This window comes from Peromyscus eremicus, chromosome 1 (genome assembly GCF_949786415.1).
Source record: "Peromyscus eremicus chromosome 1, PerEre_H2_v1, whole genome shotgun sequence".
In the NCBI taxonomy this organism is placed as follows: Eukaryota; Metazoa; Chordata; class Mammalia; order Rodentia; family Cricetidae; genus Peromyscus; species Peromyscus eremicus.
Genome location: NC_081416.1, coordinates 16,350,357 through 16,370,140, shown reverse-complemented (window position 1 = coordinate 16,370,140; position 19,784 = coordinate 16,350,357). Strand labels below are relative to the sequence as shown.

General features: G+C 45.3%; 1 protein-coding gene across 1 annotated transcript in view; it reads right to left on the bottom strand.

Moving 5' to 3' along the window:
• Positions 1 to 19,784, bottom strand: part of Armh3 (armadillo like helical domain containing 3) — a 197,111-nt gene that overhangs the window by 85,212 nt on the left and 92,115 nt on the right. The window contains exons 21-23 of the mRNA XM_059257121.1: positions 11,631 to 11,713; positions 10,691 to 10,817; positions 1,358 to 1,433 (exon numbers count right to left, since the gene is read on the bottom strand). Of these exons, the coding sequence (XP_059113104.1) occupies positions 1,358 to 1,433; positions 10,691 to 10,817; positions 11,631 to 11,713 (286 nt within the window). The remainder of the gene's footprint in view (positions 1 to 1,357; positions 1,434 to 10,690; positions 10,818 to 11,630; positions 11,714 to 19,784) is intronic.

Sequence of the window (19,784 nt, the reverse complement as noted above, 5' to 3'; positions counted from 1 at the left end):
CAAATAGGCCCCGGATGAAAAGGAGCTGCCTAGAATCCTGTGTAAATACACGATAAATAGACATAGCATGCATTATATTCTTATGCACTTCATACTCTAGCCCAGAACCTGATGCTTCATTCAGACACCCATGTCTGTCTTACTGCCCTTGGGTCACAAGGCAGAACTTGGGAGAAGAGTTTGTAATGACAAACTCCTTTAGAAACTCACATTTATCGTAAGGACCCACACGGGTCTTGATTGCCCGCCAGGTGCAGATATGCATTTATTGGTGAGGTTTATAAATGTGTCGGCTGCAAACTGTCTCTGGAGGCAGGTAAGCAGTCAGGCCTTCACTGCAGTCTTGTTAGCACATCTCACCCCATGTGCCCTCGTCTCAGCCCACCCAACACACACATTTCACAGCTTTCCTCTTATTCCCAGATGTGACACACACTGCAGTAAATCATTTCAGAGACAAGACATTTTACTTTAAAGAGAGAGAGAGAGAGAGAGAGAGAGAGAGAGAGAGAGAGAGAGAGAGGAAGGAGGAGGACAGGAATACACATCACCCCCTGCTCTCTCACACACCAGAATCTATACAAAGTTGTAAATATGCATTACTATTACTGGAGTGTCTGGCAAGCCTTACATCTGGAGCTAAATCAAGTTCCCCATCTGCTGGGTTTGCCTCTTTTAGTCAATGTTAACTTCTTGATTATTTGCAAAAACAATTCAATAACTGTTGAGAAAAGGGAAAATCATAGGCACAATGGGAGAAAACAATGAGAGAAAGTCAAGCTGAGACCGAACACTGAAGGCCCTTTCCTCCCCACTTACAGACCACTCCCCTCTGTGAGTACTGCTTCCTCATGACCCCGTGAACCCCATGTCTGACACAACTTTACCAAACATATACAGCATTCTTTTTTGCTATTTCATAAGGAACTAAAAATGACTTCGCCCCAGGGTTTTTGATTGCCTGTGTTTACCACAAATAGAAATACCTACTTACAGTCAAATGTGAAAGTTCTAGATCCCCACAAAGCTACCATGGTGCAGAGCAGAGTAAACCCCTGGGGAGGCTCCGAGGTAGCTTATGCATAAAGAACACTTTAGCAGCTAAGGTGCCTGCAAAGGACGTGCAACCATTTCTTGGGTAGAAAATTCACAGAACAGCTAGCACTTTGAGCTACTTCAATATGACAAAATGAAAGCCTCATGTACTCCTGCTTTTCTTGATCAAGTATGACAATTTCTTCCACTCCTCCAGACATCAGAGCTTAAAATAGCAGTGGTGCTCCGAGCATTCTCCTTGGGAAGGTGCAATAAACCTCAGGATGAGCAAGGCACTCTGAACGAACTTCTCGGTCCTTACCTGATGTTGACCAATGCATGCGTCACCTTGCTGGCGGCCTCCTTCCACTGGCCTGCGTTGGTAGAAAGCCTAAGAACTGTGGAAAGAAAGAAGACAGACCTGTCAAGCCCTGACACAAACACAGATATGAGGAATGGAGACACGTCTCGGGGTAGCACTATTACAAAACCAAACAGAGCTTGTAGCACCCTTCTACTGTAAAACTGTCCTCAAGTAAGGGCTTACAGAACAGTGCAGCTACTTTCTCCAGGAACCTTTTTCTTTCTCTAACGTCTCCCTTGCCATCAAGGTAGTCACTTCTCCTTCCCTGCCTTGGCTTTTCCTTTCCCCCCCAGTAATGGACTCCAAAACTTAGTTTTTATAGTCATTTAATATACAAAGATGAAGCAACAGCTCAGCTGGCCACGAGTGCATGATGACCTGAGATAGGTCCAAAGCCCATGGAAAATGTCTAGTGTGGTGGCACACGCTTGTCACCCCAGCATGGGTGAGTAGGAGACAGGTGGACCCCGGGGCTTGCTGCTGGCTGGCCAGCTTAGCCTTCTTGGCAAACCCCAGGCCAATGAGAGGCCCTGTCTAAAAGGATGAAGCGGACAGCTCCTGAGGAATGACTGACACTGACATGCCTGTGCACACGCACACCCACAAACACCTATATACGGGTGGCAATGTGAGAGCAACCTGGCTGCCATGTTTACCATTTCCCTACTAGCAAGGGTTACACTTGGGTGCCATGGAACTATGTAGACCAGGCTGGCCTCCACCTCACAGCACTCCTACTGGCTGAGGTGGCATCCCTTCTTGCTCCATGTGTATCTTTATAAACCTAAAGCCATACACCCAGCCAAACAGGACAAATAATCTTTCCAGATAGCTGTGAACACCGTTTTCCTCTAGGATGCAGCAAGGACTAGACGTGGACCTAACAGTAGACTTGAGAGGTCATGATTTTACTCACTTCTCAGCAAATACTAGACCTAGAACCATCCCTTCCAGGTTCAAACACCAGCTCGCAATAGAACATTCTTCCACGGTTCAGATACCAGCTCTCATAAACAGTTGTGAATGATGACGCTATTCGTGGTGGTTCGTTCATACACGTAACCCCACACTCAGGAGGCCACCCTGGTCTGTATAATGAGTCCCACACCAGTCTGGACTATAGTGTGAGACCCTGTCTCAAAAAACCAACACTGGAGCTGGAGAGACGACTCTGCAGGTAAGAATACCTGCTGTTCTCCCAGAGGACTGGATGTGTACCCCGGCACTTACATCACATGACTCACAACCACCTGAAACCTCCATCCCAGGCCTTTGACCCTCTCTTTTAGCCTCCATGATCACTATTCTCATGTACATGTATGCACGTACACACAGACACACAGACAGACAGACAGACACACACACACACATTCTCTCTCTCTCTCTCTCTCTCTCTCTCTCTCTCTCTCTCTCTCTCTCTCTCTCTCTGTCTCTGTCTCTCTCTCTCTCTCAAGTGTTTGCAAACAAGCCAAAATTCTCCAACCAACATCCTCCAACAATAACAACAGAACTATGATTGATCACAGTTACTTGTTTTCTCTGATTCTGGGCTTCCTAGTCTTGTGTGTCAAGACTTTTGCAGGCGGTACAACATACATGTCTACTCAGCCCAGATAGGGAGCCTAGGATAGACCTAAGTACAGATATCACCAAAGTCCAGCTTGCTAGGTAAACCAGTGAGTTTTACTGGAGTCACTTACAGGGTGTGGGTGAGGGGGCACTTACAGGAGCAGAAGTGACTCAGAGGCAGCTGTGTCACCAAAGCCCACCCCAGCACAGGCGACAGCTCACAAGCTGGAACCTGGAGCACACTGCAGAGCCTGTGGGCAGCTCAACAGGTTGGAAAATGTCCTTTCCAAGTGACTCTCCGGTCTAAACCTCTTCCAGGCAGTTGAGCTGGTTTGGTTCTTCTAGGCAGCTGGTCTGGTCTCTGGGTCTGCTTTGTAGCTTGGCCCATCTAAGAGACCTTTTAGTAGTCTGGCTTGTTTACTGTTGCAGGGAGGGGCCTAGGGAATCTGGTCAGTTTTAGGGACTCCCTGAAGCTATTTTGAGTTGTTTACCTTCTTGCTTAAGGAGCTTCTCTGCAAGATGGAATGTTTGAATCTCAGAGGAAACTAATATACAACATCTATCTGTATGCTATATTATATATAACCTTTGTTCAGTGCCTGACACTTTGTAAACACTCCACATATTTATCTCTGTAACCAAATGGTCTTTAAGAACATATTTAGGGGCTGGGAAGTTGGTTCAGTGGGTAAAACGCTTGCTGCACAAGCCTAAAGACCAGAGTCGGCAGCACCTGCATTAAAAAGCCGGGTACGACTGTATGCGCTTGTAATCCCACGCTGGGGAGATGGAGAGGAGCATCCACAGGCTTGTCTTGTTATTAGTTTAGTCAACCAGTGCATTCCAGGTTTAGTAACAGACCCTAGATCAAAAAAATAAGGTGGAGGGGCCAGCTAGATGGCTCAGCAGGTAAAGATGCCTGCCTCTAAGCTGATAACCTAAGTTCAATCCCTGGGACCCACGGTAGAAGAAGAGAATCAGCTTCCACAAATTGTTCTCTGACTCCATAAGCGTGCACTCATACACTCACACATAAATTAGTAGAATTAAAAAAAAAATGTTGAGCAACAGAGGAAGAAGTCCATCTCTGGTCTCTGTGTGCACATGCATGGATATGTACTTGTACAAATGAGTGCACGTGTGCATGCACATAAACACAGCAGAGACAAAAACATATGTGAGTGCCTGCCTCCTGTTGCTCATCCGGGGAGTACTTGTACTGCTCTGTCTCTTGTAAATGGCATGATTACAGTACATTGGAGACCACAGCTGTCAGGGGATGTGCTTGCTGTGCATTCTGTAATCTTTTCTCCCCTGTGAGCATGTTTGTAAAAGAGTTTGGTCAGGGAGTGAATGCTTCCTATTGGTTCACTTTGCAGGTCATTTAATGTAAGCTAGAGGAGCCAAACAGCTCAGTCCTAGATTGAAACATGAACTGTGAACACTGAAGGAGCTGTGGACATATGTACAGCTTAGAAAAACGCTTACCACAGAGTAAAGGCTTTGTAAACTTTCGTAATCTCAGCAACAACAACAACAAAAGGATAACCAGAGCTGGGGAGATGCCTCAGTGTGGAAAGCACTTGCCATACAAGGCTAAGGACTTGGAATCAAGTCCTCAAAACCTACAAAAAGGCGGGCAGGCTCACACATCTATAATCTCACTGACCTACAGGGAGGTAAGTAGAAACGGAGAATCTCCAGAAGCTCAAACGTCAACAAAAAGACCTTGTCTCAAACAAGGTAGAAGGTGAGGAATAACACCCATTTGTCTTTTAACCTCCACATGCACACCATGCCATGTATGTTCCCATACTCCCACATGAATATACATGCATGTGCACACACTTACAATGTGTGAACAGTTTGTATAGGAACTTAACATCTGAGTATTACCACCATCTGTTTCAGACTCAGGATCCCTAAGCAAGAACAGCAGCAGTAATGCGTGCGTGCGTGCGTGCGTGCGTGCGTGCGTGTTTCCATTATGGGGTTAAAAAAACAAAACAACAAAAAACAACTTATCTGTTGGTTCCACATCTGCTCTTACAACAACTGGGTTTTATAAATAAGTGGAATTTTATGAAAGAGAAGATTAAGATGGAGACCTCAGCAAAGTGCTGTTTTTCTAATTGATAAGATTTGGCTAGTGTACAGTGACTTGGGATAGTTCCAAGTTTAGAGCTCTATAGCCTCAACTTGGGGATAACCCAGTATATGTGTAAATTTATTTCCATAATGAACAAAATAGTTTCGCAGGTCAGACATGTCTTTGTGTGTATATGTTTATGGGTATGTAAGAATGAGTAAATGTGGAGGCCAGAGGTCAACTTCAGCTATGGTTCCTCAGATACATCCATTTTGTTTTATAAAAGTGTTCTTATTAGCATTCATTAATACATGCATTTCATTAGGACATTTTCATACATGCACAGAAAGCATTCAATCATACTCACCCCTTTACCCTCTCCTCCCCTACCACTCCTGCTCATGCCCCTCCTCTTCCTAACTAGCTCAGCTTCTCCTTGGTTTTTGTATGTGTGACCTAGTTAGTTTCATCTGGGTTGTTTACAGGAACATGGACACCTTACCAGTAGTTACAACCCAGCTTACAGACGCTCGGGAGGAGGAGAACCCCATGAGCACCTCTTCCTTACATGACAGGATGTTAACAGCCCCAACTTTCTCTTTAAGATGGTATCTCTTCGGCCTGGTGCTTACTGAGAAGGCTGGGCTTGGGGAGTGGACGGCCCGCAAGCCCCAGGGATTTGCCTTCTGCCTCCTCAGGGCTGAGACTATAGACACAAACCTGTAATAACAGCCAGCCAGGCTGGCTGGCTGGCTGGCTGGCTGAATGCCTGCCTTTCTTCCTTCCTACCTCCTTCCTTCCTTCCTCCTTCTTTCCAAATGGAAGTTGAACTCAGGTCCTCACACTTGTATGGCAACCATATTACCAACTGATCTATCACCAAACACCTCAATCTTTCATTGGTGATTTTTTTTTTTTTATATAGTTTTTCGAGACAGAGTTTCTCTGTGTAGCTTTGGAGCCTATCCTGGAACTCACTCTGTAGACCAGGCTGGCCTCGAACTCACAGAGATCCACCTGGCTCTGCCTTTCGAGTGCTGGGACTAAAGGTGTGCGCCACCACCACCCAGCTGATTTTTTTAATGTAGTAAAGCAAAGTTAGAAGTTTTATTAAAGACAAGGGCTGGAGAGATGGCTCAGTGGTTAAGAGCAGGTATCCCTCTTCCAGAGGACCTGGGTTCAGTTCCAGCAGAATGTCAGGTGTCTCACAACCACCTATGACTCCAGTTCCAAAGGACTCAATGCCTCTGGCTTCCACGGGCACCCACAAACGTGGCATATATTCACATACATGGCATACACTCACACAGGCACGCGGCGCGCGCGCGCACGCGTGCACGCACACACACACACATGATTAAAAATAATATGTCTTTCAAAATTGTTTTAAATTTTTTTTTTTTTTTTTGGTTTTTCGAGACAGGGTTTCTCTGTGTAGCTTTGCGCCTCTCCTGGAACTCACTTGGTAGCCCAGGCTGGCCTCGAACTCACAGAGATCCGCCTGGCTCTGCCTCCCGAGTGCTGGGATTAAAGGCGTGCGCCACCACCGCCCAGCTCTAAAATATATTTTAATATAGATGAGCATGAGGATCTCAGAAGAATTAAGACATACCCATGTGTGGGCACAAGCTTCTCAAGGAACAGTTGCCTACTGATGCTTTTTAAAAAGTTTTCTTTTTCTTTTTTTTTTTTTTGTTTTTTGTTTTTGTTTGTTTGTTTCAGTTTTTTGAGACAGGGTTTCTTTGTGATCCTAGAACTACTAACTCTGTAGACCAGGCTGGTCTTGAACTCACAGATCTGCCTGCCTCTGCCTTCTGAGTGCTGGATTAAAGGTACACACCACCACCACCAGGGTAAAAAAGAATCTCCTAAAGATTGATTTTTTGATTTTATTCGTGTGTGTGTGTGTGTGTGTGTGTGTGTGTGTGTGTGTGTGTGTGATGTATAACATTAGCGGGACCAGCCTTAATATTATACATCCCAGGGGCTCAGGAGAGAAACTACAAACAGCGAGGACTATTTTTGGGAAACAGAATCTCAGCACACCGAGCTCTATAGTCCACTTGCTTTAATTCCTCTGGCATAACATCCTATTTACACAGATTCAATTCTGTTCTTGTGCCTAGCTCCTTTCTTGCCTGATTTCCCTCTATATTTATCTACTGCTCCCTCTAAGTTCTATCTTAATTCTCTCGTCTTAATTCTGCCTCATCTAGGTCCTTTTCACCTTGTTCTTACCCAGCTAGGACTTCCCCATCTGACTCTTCCTCATCTTCCATCTCGTCCACATGTACTCTCTGGTCAAAATCCTCCTTATCCCTCTCCATTCTCCATCTCTAAGTTCTCCACATTCCTCCTAAGTCTCCCAGGAATCCAGTTATAAACCCAAGCAATAGCAATCCCCTGGTCAAGCAAGATCACCAGGCTTGAATTCTACAGGGTCATAAAGGCAGGTAAGAATTTTCCTCAGGCAGTTACCACCAGGCTTCCAGGGTCAAATGGAAGGGTGATAAGAATCACAAAGAGGGGCAGTAATTATTAATTATCATTTGCAACCCTAAAGGGAAGTGACTAATGAATTAACTAAAGGCTAAATTCGGATAATATCTAAGAAGAGGGATCTTATGTGCTCAACTATAATCTTAAATGTGATTGGTAGAAAATGTTAAGAATCTATAAGTTGCTAGGTCAATGGGAGAAAATAAAACTGCCTTCTTTTTTCCTGTGGCTCCTATCTGTCCAAGCTATCTGCTGTTTATCTGCAGGGTGGGGGTTACACTGCCACTATACCGAGCAGCTGTGTTATGTGGTTTCTGATGACTGGTCTTGGGTCTCCGTGTTTGCTAAGCAAGTACTTTAACAATGGAGGTGTAACCCAGCCCATCTATCCCTGCTTTTTGAGACAACATCTAATGTAGCCCAGGCTGGCCTAGGACTCTTTATGCTGATGAGGATGACCTTGAACTTCTGATTCTACAACTTCTACCTCCAGAGTGCTGAGGTTACAGCCATGTGCCAGCAACACACTCCTAATATGAAGTGGTGGGGATTGAACCCAGGGCTTCCGGCATGCTAGGCAAAGCACTCTACCAACTAAATTATGCCCTCAGCCTAAAATCACAATTTGGGGGTAAGTTTCTTCAGTTTTTCTTTTTTGTTTGTTTTTGTTTTTCAAGGCAGCCCTTTTTTTTTTTTTTTGTTTCTCTGTGTGCAGCCCTGGCTATGCTGGAACTCACTCTGTAGACCAGGTTTGCCACAAACTCACAGAGATCCACCTGCCTCTGACTCCCAGGTGCTGGGATTAAAGGTACTTGCCGCCACCACCACCCAGTAGTACTTCTTTTATAACTCTAATGGTGTGTGACGTTTGTTTTCCATAATTTACTATATAATAATAACAGCTTTAGTTTGAAGTACAGTACAGTGTGGCTGTGGGGTCAGAGGACAACTCTCGGGAATCCTTCCTTTCACCTGGGTTCCCAGGACTGAACAGGTCGCCTGGACTGTACAAGCACTGTTACTGCCAACTGAGCCGTCTCACCGCCCTGCAACACACCTTTAGAAACATTTGTGTGTACGAGTTTGTTCCTGCAGGACTTTGTGTACACCACGGCATGTGTACATGTGCCTGCAGAGGCCAGAGGGCACTGGATCCCCTAAAACTGGAGTTAGAGGTGGTTTTGATCATTGATGTTTTGCTGGTAACTGAACCCAAGTTCTTGCAAGAAAAGTAAGTGCTCTTAATGGCTGAGCCATCTCTCTGGCCCTCGCTGGCCCTTTTAAAACATTTTATTATTTATTTTACCTCTTACTTTTTTCCTAATATAGGAATCCCAAGCAGAGGCAAGGCTTTTGTTTTTTTTTAAGAGTCAACAAGAAAAGGATTATAAAGGAGAACAAAAGAGACGAGGCTGTAGCTCAGCTGCTAAGAGCGCTCCCTGGCCTAGCATGCAGGGAACCCTGGGACCAACAACCAGCCTGGACTCAGCCAGATGCAATGGTGCCCACTGGTCAGCCCACACTTGAAGGTGGAGGCAGGAGGATCACAAGTTTAAGGTCATCCTCAGTTACACAGGGAGTTGGAGGCCAGAATAAGCTATGAAATCTTGTCTCAAAAACAAACGAACAACAAAGTAAATAAATAAGGAGCTACAATGATGCTCCGGGAAATAATGACCAGTTTCCTCCTCCTCATCCCGATCACTAGGACAGCTTCACACACAGTATGTCAAAACTTATCCAAATCTGTTATAGTAAACCTCAATCAACCTAGTCAGTTGAGATTTTAAAAATAAAATGCTTTTTCTGAGTGGCTTTTATTTCTGTGCAACTTAGAAAGATCTTCTGTATCTTTCAAACTGTAGATAGGATTCATTAGGTTTTTTGTCCAAACTTTCAGAAATGTACCACCCTCTCTAGTAACAAGTTATACTCATGATGGATGTGGAGTAAATTTTTAGTGAGCCAATTATCAAAGTAATTATCACTTATTTACCCTAAGTGATTTTATCTAATTCTCACTTCTTTATGTAAGTTTTACTGAAAATACATAGGTACGCTAGACTTCTGAACAACCTGTACCTCTGGGATATACACTCTTCGACTTGCTATTAATCCTTGCTTAGCTCTTTCCTTTGTGAGTGTACATGTCCATGGGTGTGCAGGTGAATGTGTGTGTGTGTGTGTACATGTTCACCAGTGTGCAGATGAGTGTGTGTGTGTAGAAATGTCATATCAAAGACAGAATACAATCTAGGATGTCATTCCTTAAGGATGCTATCTACCTCATTTTTTTGTTTTTTTGGTTTTGGTTTTTCAAGACAGAGTTTCTCTGTGTAACTCTGGCTGTCCAGAAACTCACTCTGTAGACCAGGCTGGCCTCAAACTCAGAGATCCACCTGCCTCTGCTTCCCAAGTGCTGGGATTGAAGGCGTGAGCCACCACCGCCAGACTTCTACCTCCTATTTTGAGAGAGGGTCTTTGACTGGCCTGAAACTCACCAAGTAGGCTGGATGGACAGTAACCCCGGGACTCTGCCTGTTTCCACTTCTCCACAGCGCATGTCACCATGCCCAGCCTCGTTTATGTGTACTGGGGACCACTCAGTTTCATGTGCTGTAAGACAAGTATTCTGCCGACTGAGGTAATTTCCCAACTCTTCACTCACTCTTTCTCCACCACCTTACTGACACTCACTGAATCCACAAGCTTTTCTGCAGCATAATCACCCTTCCTCTCTGTCTCTCTCCGTGTTCCTCTTTCCCTCCCTCCTCTCCTATCAACAAAGGGCTATACGCCTTTCCATAGAGATGAAATCTGAGTTCCTGAAGGCCAAAGGCCCCCACAGATTTTCCTGTTGCCTGAGAAGAGGAGAGGGGTTTGCTCGTTTATTGTTTTTGAGACAAGGTATCTCTATGTAGCTTTGGCTGTCCAAAAACTCACTATGCAGACCAGGCTAGCCTCAAATTTACAGAGATCTGTCTGCCTCTGCTAATGAGTGCTGGGGTTAAAGTCACACACTACCATGCCTGGCTATGACCTATTTATTTCTATACCATCCAACTAGAGAATCTTTCGTACCGTTTTCCTGTTACTTACCAGACAGACAGGTAGAGAGAGAGAAGCGTCCTTACCCATGGAGTGGAGGTTGTCAAAGCTCTGGTGCATGCGGATAATTTCATAGTAAAGCTCGTCATAGCTGCTGGGGGTCGGCAGGAATGTGTCACCGTATGTGATAAACATATTGAATAGGTTCACAATCTGAAAAGGAAGCAAGAGCCCATATACAGGTGTCAGGCTGAAGACCAGAAAAGCATTACAGTGGTGTGCTACTACCGTCCCTTACTGGTTTGCAAAGACACAAACTTTGGGGGACTTTGCAAACTGACTACAGAGTAGTCATTATTAAAAATTCATGATGTAAGCTGACAAATTATATTAAATAAAGATAATATCCAAAGCTTTGTATTTCTTACTTATTCTCTACCTTTATTCTTATCTATGCTCTGAAAACTAGTTTATACACGTGTGGAAGGAATATCACACAATAGGGTGCTACCATACATCTCAACCCTACATGACTCTGTTCTCATGCTGAGAGCTGAAAATCGGCAGCTCTACATATCTTGGGCATAGTTCTACAATTAGCAGATACTAAAAATCAGGACTTTCATCCCTACCAAATACTGAACATTTACAAACTGGGTAGACAACTACATGGTTCAGTGGCCTCTTTCTCGTCTAAATTACCAGCCAGATAAGCATTTCTATGTACCCTTCAGAAGCCAAGTGCAGCGATGACTGAACAACTTATCTGGCTAGGGAGCCACATAGAGACTGCAATAGTACAGGACAGCTTTTTGCTGGGACCAAGCTCAGTATTCATACAGAGATGTAATCTGTATCCAGGCCTCCCAGGCCAAATGAATGCCTAAGAGTGAGGATGCTCAGGTTGAAGACTCTGATCCGTAAGGAGAACACAGCTGAGGCCCCAGACCTGGTTCCTATCACAACCCTCCCATTCCTACCTTACTAAACTGGCTTCAGAAAACAAACATTTTTATTAATACTCACCATGAGAGCCAATGTAAAAATGTTGTGTTTGGCCAAAAGTACAGTTTCATTTGACATAAGGAACTTCAGCAAGTTTATCAAGGCTTTAAAGGAAAAAAACAACAAATTATTAAAATCATAATCAATATAATCAATAAAAGTAAGGGCCATCAAGATGGCTCAGTGAGCAAAGGCATTTGCTACCAAGTGTGATGACCTCAGTGGTTCCAAAATGCACACAGTAGGAGAGAGCTGACTCCCACATGCTGTCATCTAACCTCCACACATGTCCACATAATACAGACGCACACACACACACAGATGTAATAAAAAATGAAGTAAATAAAAGCAGAATAGCTCTATAGAAATCCATAGGTATGAAGTGAGTCTCAGCAACCAAGGCCTTTTTTATTGTTAACAAGTAATTGTGTTTGTGTGTGTGTGTGTGTGTGTGTGTGTGTGTGTGTGTGTGTGTGTGTAAAACAGGCTGTTTCAAAACACCACCAATAGCCGGGCAGTGGTGGCGCATGCCTTTAATCCCAGCACTCGGGAGGAAGAGGCAGGCAGATCTCTGTGAATTCGAGGCCAGCCTAGTCTACAGAGCGAGATCCAGGACAGGCACCAAAACTACATAGAGAAACCCTGTCTTGAAACAAGACAAAACAAAACAAAAAGCAAAAAACAAAAACAAAAAAAAAACAAAAACAAAAAAACAAACAAAACCAAAACCACACCACCATTTCACTGTGGTATGGAACACTAGCACCTACTTTTTTCTATCCAGCTGCAGCTGCCTTTTGGTACCCATTACCCAACAGCTCTCCACCCTCCCCCAATTACCAGCATCTAGTAATCGCTACTCTACATCAAGATCAACATTTTTTTAACTTCCATGTCTGAGAGAGAATATGGTATTTGTCTTTCTGTGTCTGGCTTATCTAACCTGACATCCCCCCAATTCCACCCCACTTTCCATCTGGCTACAAATGACAGGATTTGATTCTTTCTTGGGCTAATTTCCCACTGCTATGTACATAACTTTTCTTTTGGTGGGAATGGGGGAGCTGTTGTAGTTTGAATGAGAATGACCCCACACACACACACACACACACACACACACAGGCTCACATGTTTGAATACTTGGTCCCAAGTTGGTGGAACTGCTTGGAAAGGATTAGAAGGTGTGGTCTTGTTGGAGCAGGTATGTCACTAAGGGTAGGTTTTTAAGGTTTCAAAATATTTACATCATTCCCTGTGTGTCTCTCTCTGCTTCCAGCTTTTGGATCAAGATGTGAGCTCTCAGCTACTCCTGCCACTGTGCACTTGCTCAGCCCTCATGGACTCTTAGGCTGGCTAGTTTTAAGCCAACTTGATACACACTAGAGTCATCTGTGAGAAGAGAACCTCAACTGAGAAAATGCCTCTGTAAGATTGGGATACAAGCAAGTCTGTAGGACATTTTCTTAATTAATGACTGATTTGGGAGGGCCCAGCCCATTATGGGTGGGGCCACCCCTGTGCTGTTGATCCTGGGTTCTATAAGAAAGCAGGCTGAGCAAGCCATGGTGAGCAAGCCAGTAAGCAGCATCTCTCCATGGCCTCTGCATCAGCTCCTGCCTCCAGGTTCCTGCCCTGTTTGAGTTTCTGTCCTGACTTCCTTTGATGATGAACAGTGATGTGGAAGTGTAAGCCAAATAAACCCTTTCCTTTCCAAGTTACGTTGGTCATGGTGTTTCATCACAGCAATAGTAACTCTGACTAAGACAACTCTAAACTCTGAAATCATTAGACCAATTAAATGCTTTCTTTTATTAATTTATTTTATTTTATCTCCCCCACCCCCCACCAAGACAAGGTTTCTCTGTGTAGCTTTGGAGCCTTTCCTGGAACTCGCTTTGTAGACCAGGCTGGCCTCAAACTCACAGAGATCTACCGGGCTCTGCCTCCCGAGTGCTGGGATTAAAGGCGTGTGCCACCACCACCAGGTGATACTTTCTTTTATAAGTTCCCTTAGTTATGGTGTTTTGTCACAGCAATAGAAAGTAAGACAGGAACAGAAGGCAGTTTGGCTCACGGCCCACGCTGGCCTCAAATTCAGAATCTTCCTGCTTCTGTCCCTGAGTGCTAGGATTATAGACACGTACTACCATGCCTACTATACCATATAAATTTATGTGTGTGTATACACAAACACATACATGGGCGGAGGATAGGCTGGCCTCCAACTCTCTATATAGTTGGGAATGAAACAAGTTTTGAGTGAGCCCAGAGCCATGTAAATCCTAAGTATGTGTTCTACACCTCCAAACACCTGTCCATTTTTAACTACACTTCCTGCCCCTTTCCTCATTCATCTGTGAAAGAAAATCTCATGTAGCCCAGACCAGCCTCAAACTTGTTTTATATGGAGGCTGCTGTTGGACTCCTGATCCTTCTGCCTCCACCTCCCAAATGCTAGGATTACCACACCTGACCCTCTTGCTCTCTTTCAAATTGTATTATTTTCTTAAGTTTTTGAGTCCGTATAAATTCTGCCTATCAGTCTCTTGTCAGGGGATTAGAGAGCTGGATCAGCAGTTAAGAGCCTACACTGCTCTAGCAGAGGACCCTGATTTGTCTCCCGGAACCCACTGGAAGGGAGGCTCTCACAACTTCCCGTAACTCCAGCTCCAACGGACTCCAGCCCTCTGGCTTCTCCAGCTCCTGCACTCATGTGCTCAGACCACCACACATGCAAAGACGTTTTTAATAAAAAATAAATATTTTTTGTTTATTTGTTTTAAGATAGAATCTCACTATGTAGCCCTGACTGGCCTGGAACTAGGCTGGCTTTGAACTCAGAAGATCCTCCTGCCTCTGCTTCCCCCGTGCTGGGATTAAAGGCCTCTACTACTATACCCAGCTCAAAAAATAAATCTTTAAAACCAATCTTTAATCTTTTCTCAGTGAAGTTTGATAATTTCTCTCCCACTCTGTAGGTTGTCCATACTGCTTTTATTGTGCTATGTATAGTCCAATATAATCCTGTCTGTCCCCTTTTTCTTTTACTGGACACACTCTTGGGACCCTTGTCCAAGGTGTTTTACTCATTTCCAGGAGTGGAGAGTGTAGTACTTAAGGCCGTGCACCTGCTAGGTAAGTCTCTGCCACCCACTGAGCTACCATCCTTTTTTTAGTGTGGGGGTGTGGGGGTGTATATGATGTATGTTCAGGTTTGTTCATGTCGAGGCATGCGCGTGGAGCTCAGAGGACAATGTTGGGTGTCTGTTTCTTGACTGTCTGCCCCTGCATAAACCTTCTGGGGAGTCTGCTATCCCTGCATCTCACCCCACAGTCAGGAGTGTTGGGACTGTAGACATGTACCATCATGCTAAACTTGTATCTGGGTCTGGCGATGCAGACTTAGTCCTCACCTTGCTCAGCAAGCGTTCCAGGCACTGACACGTCCCCAACGTTGCGTTTGCATTGCAAGACAGAGCTCCTAAGTGCCCACTCTAGCCTTGAACTTACTCTGCAGGATGCTTTTACTTGGCCTTTTGAATAGATGGACTAACAGGCCTGTGCCACCAGGCCCAAGGTCTTTTAAAAGCTGATTGAAGTCTGTGTAATGTAGCTCAATGCTAGACAGTTCACCTAGCACAGACACGGCCCTGGCTCAATCTCCAGCACACATAAACTGGAAGATTTCAGGAAAGTGGGCCAGTGTGGTACCACACACCTGTGACCTGAGCACTTGGATGGTAACAAAGGAGTGTTAGGGGTTCAAGGCCAGCTCTAGCAACACAGTGAGATCAAGGCTAGCCTGGGCTAAATGACACCGTGTCTTTTAAAAAAAGAAAAAAGCAAAGCACTGATCTTCCAGGTGCATGTCTGCTTATCTACCCATTTAAAGTTCTAAAAAAATCGACTTCTCTTTACCCCTTCTTACAAGCAATTAAGCTCAGAAATGTGACTGCTAAACTGACATCTTAGTGTTCCAAATTTCCTCCCACATGGTGATTTCCCCATCAAACTTTCTCAATTTACAAGTAAAACTAAGGGCCCCTTCCACCTCAGACTGCCAGCATCTACTGTCAACAAGTCTCAGTGGCACGCCTGTTTCAAACGTCACGGCTAGAAGGGCCGTGTATATATTCGAACGGTTCCAGCTGTGGCAGCTGTGTGGCAGAAGCCGCAGCTGTGCAACTCCGCCATGGAAAGAGAGCTCATGAGGAGATCGGAAGGGAGTTCTGCCAGCTGTGCTCGCACGGCTCCTTTGGCGGCCAGGGCCGAAGCAGGCTGATCCAAAGTTTAGGCCTAGAGAGCCAACTTGGTGAGACCCTGTATTTAAAGAGTTGGCCTTGGCGGGCGCAGGCAGGAGAACTGTTGTAAGTTGTAGGCCACCTGGGCTATATAATGAATTACAGGTCAGCACAGGTTATTGAATGAGACCTTTTTCTCAACAACCCCCACCCATGTTGGAGCAATAAAGCTCAATTGCAGAGCACTTACCTAGTGTGCATGGACCTGTGTTCAATCCCCAGTACCACAACAAAAAAAAAAACGCTGTTTTACTAAAATTTTTAAAGATTTTTTTTTCACTGTATATAAGTGCACATGAGCCCCCATGCCCTTGGATCCCCTGTGGCTAGAGTTACAGGGAACTGTCCTGGGAACCAAATTCCAGTCCTCTACGAGAGCAGTCAGCATTCCTAACTGAAGAGCATATTCAGCGCCAGGGGGAAGAAATCTTAAGTGTTCTCATTTTTCAAACAAAAGTGTAGCTAGCTCTGTTCACTCTGACAGCAACATCATTTACCAGAAAGATTTTTCTGTGCCTGACAGTCAGGGAGGAGACTGCCTAAACTGAAGCAATCTTGATAAACACAAAGTCCTGTCTGCCGAGGCTGTAGATAACTCTGCAACTCTAAAGACCTTTGGCAACGGAAATTTTCAGTTGCCTTGTACTCATTCACCCAGGACAGTGGCTCTCACCCTTCCTAATGCTGCCCCTTTAACACAGTTCCTCATGTGTGCTGACCCCAACCAGAAAGTTAGTTTGTTCCTACTTCATAACTGTGATTTTGCTATTGTTATGAATCATAATGTATTTTTGGTTGTGAGCCTAGCCTTTAATGGCCGAGCCATCTCTCCAGTCCAATGAATCATAATGTAAATATCTGTGTTTCCCAAGTCTTAGATGACCCTTGTGAAAAGGTCCTTTGATCACCAAAGGGGTCTTGACCCACAGGTTGAGAACTGCTGACCTAGGATATCTGTCTAGGGATCAAATCCAACCTCTGTGTCCACTACTTCCCTTCTTGGTGGGAAAGAGAGCAATTAGCTCTAGTCCACAGTCCTCTCTTGCCCTAGACCTCCCTTGCTCCACCCACAAAGAAAGCCTTAGTCTTTTCTTCTCCCTGAACCTGACACTCCAGTTTTCTTGGCTAGGCTGAAAACAAGCATCAAGGATCCTCTTGTTTCCACCCACCCCTATCCCTCCAGCCCCACCCTCAGGGCTGGGATTATAGGCATGCATATGACTGTTGTGTGGGTACTGGGATTTGAACTCCTAATTATACAGCAAGTTTTTTCTCTCTCTCTCTCTCTCTCTCTCTCTCTCTCTCTCTCTCTCTCTCTTTCCCCCGAGACAGGGTTTCTCTGTGTAGCTTTGGAGCCTGTCCTGGATCTCGCTCTGTAGACCAGGCTGGACTTACAAAGATCCACCTGCCTCTGCCTCCCGAGTGCTGGGATTAAAGGCGTGTGCAAGTTCTCTTAAGTGCTAAGCCATCTCTCTGTGCCCTAATTTAGTTAATTTTTTGAGACAAGATCTCAAGGGAACCCAGGCCGACCTGGAATCCACGATCTTCCTGCCTCTGCCTCCCTACCAAGTACGAGGATTACGGGAGCACACCACCATGCCTAAACCACATCGTTTTGGTGAGCAGAGAAGTCTGCTCTCCTATGCTGCCAGCACTTTCTGTGATGTTTCCTGCTCTCCCAGAGGTCTGTGTGCTGTGATCTGGAGCAGCAGGGAAGAGGAGAAGTGACTCTGTGGAGGCTGCCTGCCATACAGCAGTCCTCCTGCAGTCAATCAACCCTCTTCCAGCACCGGAAGGACACGGCAGGCAAGGGCAGTGCAAGAGCTGGCCACACCGTCGCCGCCGCCGCCGCCGTTTAGCTCCACAGGCTCACCACTGCCCTCAAAGAGCAAGGCGACCGACACAAAGAAGGCTGGCCCCTGGGTTCACGTTCTCTACTTCTGTCTCTAGAGCTCTGTGACGGAAAGGCAAATGACAGGTAGCTCTTTTGATGGTGTCTGTTGACAAGTGACCTACTGGACTGGACTCAAGTAGGGTAGTGCAGAGAGCTCCAGAGGCGCCCATAACAGATCACACAGTCTTCTCAGCTCCTACTAGCAGCTCCGGGAATCACAGTGGCTGGGTAAGAGCCACATGAAGATGACGAACCTCAGCCCACACTTCTGTCCTTGCTGAAGCTCACCTTGCTCAGTTATTTGGGGCTGTCCATTGACAAGGTGTGAGATTACAGCTGACCCTGATCAGCATCCCAGAAAGGAACGGCTGTTGAGAAAACTGTCTCCCAAGATAGTCTGTCTGCCTTGAACAAACAATTTCAGAAAGGACAGACTGCAGACTCACATAGCCCCTAGGGCCGTAACAAATTCCCTCCCTCTGCAGCCCCTCACCTTGCCCTCTGGCAGGTCTCGCAGTTTCCTCAGGAGAGAGGCTGATCTTCACTGTGTGCTCTCGCCTTCCATCTTCACACTGTCTCAGCAATCTAACACCTCCCTTCCCTCAATCCTAGCGCTCACAGTCCTATGACTGGACGGATGCCTAACAGACTCCATAAACTCCCAGAGGACAGGAGAAAGAGAAGAGGAGAGCATGAGGGTGGACAAAAACATGGCTGGGATACACATCCAATCCACAAGGGCAAAGGTGTGTGGTAAGTAAAGGGCAGGAATCTGGAGGACAGGAAGTGGGAATGATTTTGTTCCTGCAATGGATTACTCCTAATTCAGAGTTAGGAATGACGGAGTGATAAAATGGGGAAGAAGAGAGAAATTCTAGTATAAGCCAACAAGCAGCTTTGTCCAAACTACTGCAGATACAGGCAGAGCTGAACAGTGGGGGAGGGGCGTTCCCAGCACTGGGACGCTTCAGTGTGCTGCAGAGACTTGTTTACACTGATGATTCCAGTCAGATATCATTCTCCTGTCCCCCAAAGGCCACCAGAAAATAAAATAAACTCTTAGAGCAGCAGTTCTCAATCTGTGGGTCATGACCCTTAGGGAGTGGAATGACCCTTTCACGGGGGTGGCCTAAGACCATCAGAAAACCCAGATATTTACATTATGATTTAATAATAGCAGAAAAATTACAGTTATGAAGTAGCAATGAAAGTAATTCCATGATTGGTGATCACCACAACATGAGGAACTGTATTAAAGGGCCTCAGCTTTAGAAGGTTGAGCAACACTGCCCTAGAGGATATTTCTTTTTGTTTGCTGCAATGCTGGGAACTGAACCCAGGACTACTCACATACTAGGCAAGTGGCTGAGCTACTGAGCCTAGTCTAGAGGGATTTTTCACAGGGAGCTAAGATGAACAAAGCAAGCTTAAACTTGGCTTCAAAAAGCCTATGTCATTAAAGATCTTAACCTTCAAGAGACAGTGCCCCTAATATCTTGTAAATACTGCTTTCTCTTTTATCATCTCACTGGCGTCATACACATTACATCAATTATGCAGACACCACTACACATACATTCTCTTCCCCCTTCTGCCTTAGTATAAGGGAAGTTCTAAGTCTGAAAGGCTTTGACCTAGCTGAGAATCAATTTCCAGAATTAAGATTCTCAGAGGCCATTTAATCCAATTTCTCATGTTTTAGAAAAAGCCCACCCTACCCCATTCTCACCCACTGGTGGTTAATCAAACTGACAAGTAGTCAATTGACTGCATTTAGAATTACCATGGAAACACACCTCTTGGTGTGTCTTATAAGGCGTTGTACGGTATAACTAAAGAGGGACGACACACACTGAATGTGGGTGGCAGCATTGGGGTGGGTCCTGAAGAAACAGGAGCAGAGCTTCACCTCTCTCCTTGACTTGACACACAGACCAGCTGCCCCCACTCCTGCCACTGTGCCTCCTCTGTCGTGATGGA